General features: G+C 45.8%; 1 protein-coding gene across 1 annotated transcript in view; it reads left to right on the top strand.

The window, feature by feature from the left end:
- The first annotated feature begins 940 nt into the window (after positions 1-940).
- FAM98C (family with sequence similarity 98 member C) overlaps positions 941-5933 on the top strand; it is a 9604-nt gene continuing 4611 nt past the window's right edge. The window contains exons 1-3 of the mRNA XM_015823104.1: positions 941-971; positions 2046-2180; positions 2957-3141. Coding sequence (XP_015678590.1) covers positions 941-971; positions 2046-2180; positions 2957-3141 — 351 coding nt within the window. The remainder of the gene's footprint in view (positions 972-2045; positions 2181-2956; positions 3142-5933) is intronic.

Here is a 5933-nt window from a genome sequence, read left to right as displayed (position 1 = left end):
GGTCTCTGAGCCGGATGGGGGACTTTCAGTTGTTTCATTCCCCAAGTCACCAGTGCTAAGGAGGTTGTGGTTTGCACCTAGCACTAATAATAATAATAATTAACAATTGTCAATAAGACAGACAAGAACGCCTGGAGAGCGGGCCTAGGGACAGCAGAAGAGAAGAAAAAGACCTGTCAAAAAAAAATCACAAAATGCAAAGACTTGCAAATAGAGGTAGAACAGGGGTGTCAAACTCGCAACGTCACGTGACGTGTCGCAACATAACGCGCCTTTTTTTGCCATTGCTGGCAATGGGACGGGTGCGGTTTCGCTAGGATGCATCCAACCCGCGGGCCACCCCTGATGTAGAACAACTGTGGCAAAAGAAAGCAAAGATTGTGCCAATTACAAAAGGTGCGTTGGCTGCCATCCCAAAACATCTGGAGCACCGCTTGAACCTCATCGGCATTGACTGAGTCGCTGTCAGTCAATTGCAAAAGGCAGCTTTAACAAGACCATCAGACAACATCTGCCTCGCCCAGGTCCTTGGGAAGGACTCGAGAAGTGGACAAAAATGCCCAACCCAGTCGAAACATAGAGTAACCTCCAAGTAAAAAACTGCCTTTTGTAATGGACTGGTGCCGATTTTGCCAATGCCAGCGATGCTCAAGGGATGCTCCAGTTGTTTGGGGATTGCACCCAAGGGCGGATAACTGCTAACCATAATAGAAACGAAATAATGACAGCAATAAACATCTAAAGGCAGTTATTTTTGGAAGCGGGTCCACCGACTTCGACCCCAGAGGTCGGGAGTTAAGTACTGCGAGACGAGGACCGACCAAAGTCTCGAGGCTTCAGAAACATTCGACCTCCTCCTGCAATCGGGGCACGTCCCATTCAGGGATGGTTTTATGAGAGGGGAAGGGCGGTTCCCATCAGGGCGTGGGGCTTTGCGGAGATGGGACTTTGGACTGTGTCTCAAGGCAACAGTATGGGGAGGAACAAACCTGACTGATCTAGATCATGTGAAAGAACTGAGAGTACAAAGAATATGGGAAGGGAGGAAGGGGGAAGGAAAGAGGGAGGGGGGAAGGGAAGAGAACAGGAAAGAAGGCAGGCAGGAAGGATAAGAGGAAGGAAGGTGGGAAGGAAGGGGAAGGGAAGAGGAAGAAAGGGGATGGAAGGGGAAGGGAAGGGATGGAGGACAGAAAGCTACAGATGATCAGGGGACTGGAGGCTAAAACATATAAGGAACAGTTGCTGGAATTGGGGATGTCTAGTTTAACGAAGAGAAGGACGAGGGGGGACAGGATAGCAGTCTTCCAGTATCTCAGGGGCTGCCCCAAAGAAGAGGGAGTCAAGCTATTCTCCAAAGTGCCTGAAGGCAGGACAAGAAGCAACGGGTGGAAACTAATCCAGGAGAGAAGCGACCTAGAACTAAGGAGAAACTTCCTGACAGTTAGAACAATTAACCAGTGGAACAACCTGCCTCCAGAAGCTGTGAATGCTCCAACACTGGAAGTTTTTAAGAAGAGACGACAGCCATTGGTCTGAAATGGTATAGGGTTTCCTGCCTGAGCAGGGGGTTGGACTAGATGACCTCCAAGGTCCCTTCCAACTACTACTAATACTACTACTAATACTACTACTAATACTACTTCTTCTTCTTCTTCTTCTTCTTCTTCTTCTTCTTCCTATTATTATTATTATTATTATTATTATTATTATTATTATTATTATTATTATTATTATTATTATTATTATTATTATTATTAGATGAGCAACTCAGAAAGGTTAAGAATGAGCAGAGGCTAAAGGGGAGGTGATAAGAATCTTTTTTAAAAATAATAATAATAAATCATTACGATCCCAAAGATGCTTTTTCACGAGGCAACCGGACTTTCTTGTTTTTCTCTGAAGACCTTCCGCTTCTCATCCAGAAGCTTCTTCAAAGGAAAACAAGAAAGTCCAGTTGCCTCGTGAAAAAGCATCTTTAAGACACCTGTGACCTGGATGACTGAGACTCTGATTGTATAAAACTCTATGCTATTTCACCCTATCAGGACCGGAGGATGCCGAGACGTTTCAGATCGAAATCAGCGGCCTCCTCGGAGAGCTGCATTGCCCGTATCCTTCGCTGACCACAGGGGACCTAATGGCGAGACTCAGCACCCAAGACAACCGCCTGCAGCTTCTGTGTAAGTCGAGGGAGACGGACAGAATTGGTGCATCGCACTACGCCATAGCTGGCTTAGCCGTGGTTTGTGAATTTAAACCAAAGTGGCTCCAATCAGACAAGGCAGCAGGCCGTCCCACCAAGACTTCCAAACCACAAGTTGAATTTCCTTATTCTATACAGGTGCTGCCTGGAAAGGCTGGTTGTAATTGCCAAGTTTCTTGACAGTTTAATACACAAGAGGCGTTCTGAATACTGAATAAGAACAAACCCACACCCTTCTAGCACTGAGGAAGTTATCTGGTTGGGTAATAAAATGTCTGCAAGAAAACAGCCAAGCTCAGAGAGCAACAAGGATGTCATAGTCGTCATTGTCATCCTCCTCCTCCTCCTCCTCCTCACACTGATGTTACCTAGTTGGGTAATAAAATGTCTGCAAAAAAAACAGCCAAGCTCAGAGAGCACCAAGGACCCCATAGTTCTCCTCCTCCTCCTCCCACTGATGATGTTACCTAGTTGGGTAATAAAATGTCTGCAAAAAAACAGCCAAGCTCAGAGAGCACCAAGGATATCATAGTCCTCCTTCTCCTCTTCCCCCCCTCCCTAAACCCCACTTCCCTCTAGCTCTGATGATGTTACCTTGTTGGGTAGTGAAACGTCTGCAAGAAAACCGCCAAGCTCAGAGCGCACCAAGGACTCCATTATTCTGAATACTAGGTGCTGCCGAGAACAGAGGCCTTGACTGGCCCGTGTCCATCTTTTTTCTTTCTTTCTTTCTCCCCCTTCCTTCCATTCCAGATTTTTTGAGCTCGGAGCTCCTGGCTGCTCGGCTCCAGGCCAGGAAAAAGGTCCAGTCAGCAAAGCAGGTCGACAAAAATAGCGCAGCCTTGCGAGAACTCCATCAGATCTGCCAAGCCCTGGGGATGCCTGAGCCAGACCCGGCGTCCTCCGTGGCTCAGGTGATGGAGGACATTGGATCCCAGGTGGGACTGAAGGGGCAGGCAGACCTGGGCTGGGCAGGNCGCCTATTGACGATTGGTATTATCTTTGCTTTATTACTGTCGTTATTTGTAGATTTCCGTCAATAAAAACCTTCGCCCAGGTGGCTGAAGCTGGGGTCTCCAGCCCTCAATTCATGACGCTCTGCTCCTGGCTGGTTTCAGAGCTCCGAAGTCTTTGTAAGCTGGAGGAGGACGTTAGCCCCGTGCAGGGTAAGTCCCTCGGTTTTATGAGAGGGGAAGGGCGGTTCCCATCAGGGCGTGGGGCTTTGTGGAGATGGGACTTTGGACTGTGTCTCAAGGCAACAGTATGGGGAGGAACAAACCTGACTGATCTAGATCATGTGAAAGAACTGAGAGTACAAAGAATATGGGAAGGTAGGAAGGGGGAAGGAAAGAGGGAGGGGGGAAGGGAAGAGAAGAGGAAAGAAGGCAGGCAGGAAGGATAAGAGGAAGGAAGGTGGGAAGGAAGGGGAAGGGAAGAGAAAGAAAGGGGATGGAAGGGGAAGGGAATGGATGGAAGACAGAAAGCTACAGATGATCAGGGGACTGGAGGCTAAAACATATAAGAAAAGGTTGCTGGAATTGGTTATGTCTAGTTTAAGGAAGAGAAGGACGAGGGAAGACAGGATAGCAGCGTTCCAATATCTCAGGGGCTGCCCCAAAGAAGAGGGAGTCAAGCTATTCTCCAAAGCCCCTGAAGGCAGGACAAGAAGCAACGGGTGGAAACTAATCAAGGAGAGAAGCAACCTAGAACTAAGGAGAAACTTCCTGACAGAACAATTAACCAGTGGAACAACCTGCCTCCAGAAGCGGTGAATGCTCCAACACTGGAAGTTTTTAAGAAGAGACTGGACAGCCATTTGTCCGAAATGGTGTAGGGTTTCCTGCCTGAGCAGGGGGTTGGACTAGATGACCTCCAAGATCCCTTCCAACTACTACTACTACTACTACTACTACTATTACTACTACTACTACTTCTTCTTCTTCTTCTTCTTCTTCTTCTTCTTCTTCTTCTTCTTCTTCTTCTTCTTCTTCTTCTTCTTCTTCTTCTTCTTCTTCTTCTTCCTATTATTATTATTGTTATTATTATTATTATTATTAGATGAGCAACTCAGAAAGGTTAAGAATGAGCAGAGGCTAAAGGGGAGGTGATAAGAATCTTTTTTAAAAATAATAATAATAAATCATTACGATCCCAAAGATACTTTTTCACGAGTCAACTGGACTTTCTTGTTTTTCTCTGAAGACCTTCCGCTTCTCATCCAGAAGCTTCTTCAAAGGAAAACGAGAAAGTCCAGTTGCCTTGTGAAAAAGCATCTTTAAGACACCTGTGACCTGGATGACTGAGACTCTGATTGTATAAAACTCTATGCTCTTTCACCCTATCAGGACCTGAGGATGCCGAGACGTTTCAGATCGAAATCAGCGGCCTCCTCGGAGAGCTGCATTGCCCGTATCCTTCGCTGACCACAGGGGACCTAATGGCGAGACTCAGCACCAGAGACAACCGCCTGCAGCTTCTGTGTAAGTCGAGGGAGACGGACAGAATTGGTGCGTCGCACTACGCCATAGCTGGCCTAGCCGTGGTTTGTGAATTTAAACCCAAGTGGCTCCAATCAGACAAGGCAGCAGGCCGTCCCACCAGGACTTCCAAACCACAAGTTGAATTTCCTTATTCTATACAGGTGCTGTGCTGCCTGGAAAGGCTGGTTGTAATTGCCAAGTTTCTTGACAGTTTAATACACAAGAGGCGTTACAATCGGGATCTCAAGGTTTGTGAGTTTTAGGAAAGGAAACTAAATCTTCTGAATACCGAATAAGAACAAACCCACACCCTTCTAGCATTGAGGAAGTTACCTAGTTGGGTAATAAAATGTCTGCAAGAAAACAGCCAAGCTCAGAGAGCAACAAGGATGTCACAGTCATCCTCCTCCTTGCACTGATGATGTTACCTAGTTGGGTAATAAAATGTCTGCAAAAAACCCCAGCCAAGCTCAGAGAGTAACAAGGACGTCATAGTCATCGTCCTCCTCCTTTCCCTCCTCCTCCTCCTTCCTCCCTCCTCCTCCTCCCACTGATGATGTTACCTAGTTGGGTAATAAAATGTCTGCAAGTCGTTGGAGGCTGTGACCGGTACACTAGTTTTCTTCCCATCTAAAACAAAGCCACAAAAATATAGAACTTTCATATGCGTGGATTTTTAAAATCAGTCTTAGTTTTCCTGTTCACGTTTCCATACATAGTCTTTCGGTTATATTTTATACAAATGTAGAAACACTTGAAATGGATTCCTGTAGGTGGATCTACTTAGAACAAAACTGTCAGACAAAGCACACTCATTTCAAAGTTGCTTAGTTCTGCAAAAGAAAAAAGAAAAAAAAAGTGCAGCTTTTTTAGCCTGGGAACCAAGTAATGTCACATCACTGGACACTTTCCACCATTCTATTTGAATTCTGAAAACATTACTGAGAACATTAGTTTAAGATAGTCATGACTAGGCCCCATTAATATGAATATGTATCTGAAGGCTAGATGTTAAATATCCTACTTTGATTGAAATTATGTTGTGCTGGTATTGGTCCAGAAGCTAGGTACAGTATCTGCACATTTTTGTTATGGACTTTATAATGAAGAAACTGGATAAAAAAGTTATTTAGAAAAAAAAAATGTCTGCAAGAAAACAGCCAAGCTCAGAGAGCAACAAGGATGTCATAGTCGTCGTCGCCCTCCTCCTCCTCCTCCTCCTCCTCCTCCTCCTCCTCCTCCTCCTCCTC

The sequence above is a fragment of the Protobothrops mucrosquamatus genome, unplaced genomic scaffold, assembly GCF_001527695.2.
Source record: "Protobothrops mucrosquamatus isolate PMUCROS unplaced genomic scaffold, P.Mucros_1.0 scaffold1773, whole genome shotgun sequence".
Taxonomy (NCBI): Eukaryota; Metazoa; Chordata; class Lepidosauria; order Squamata; family Viperidae; genus Protobothrops; species Protobothrops mucrosquamatus.
This window is presented reverse-complemented; position numbering and strand designations above follow the sequence as displayed.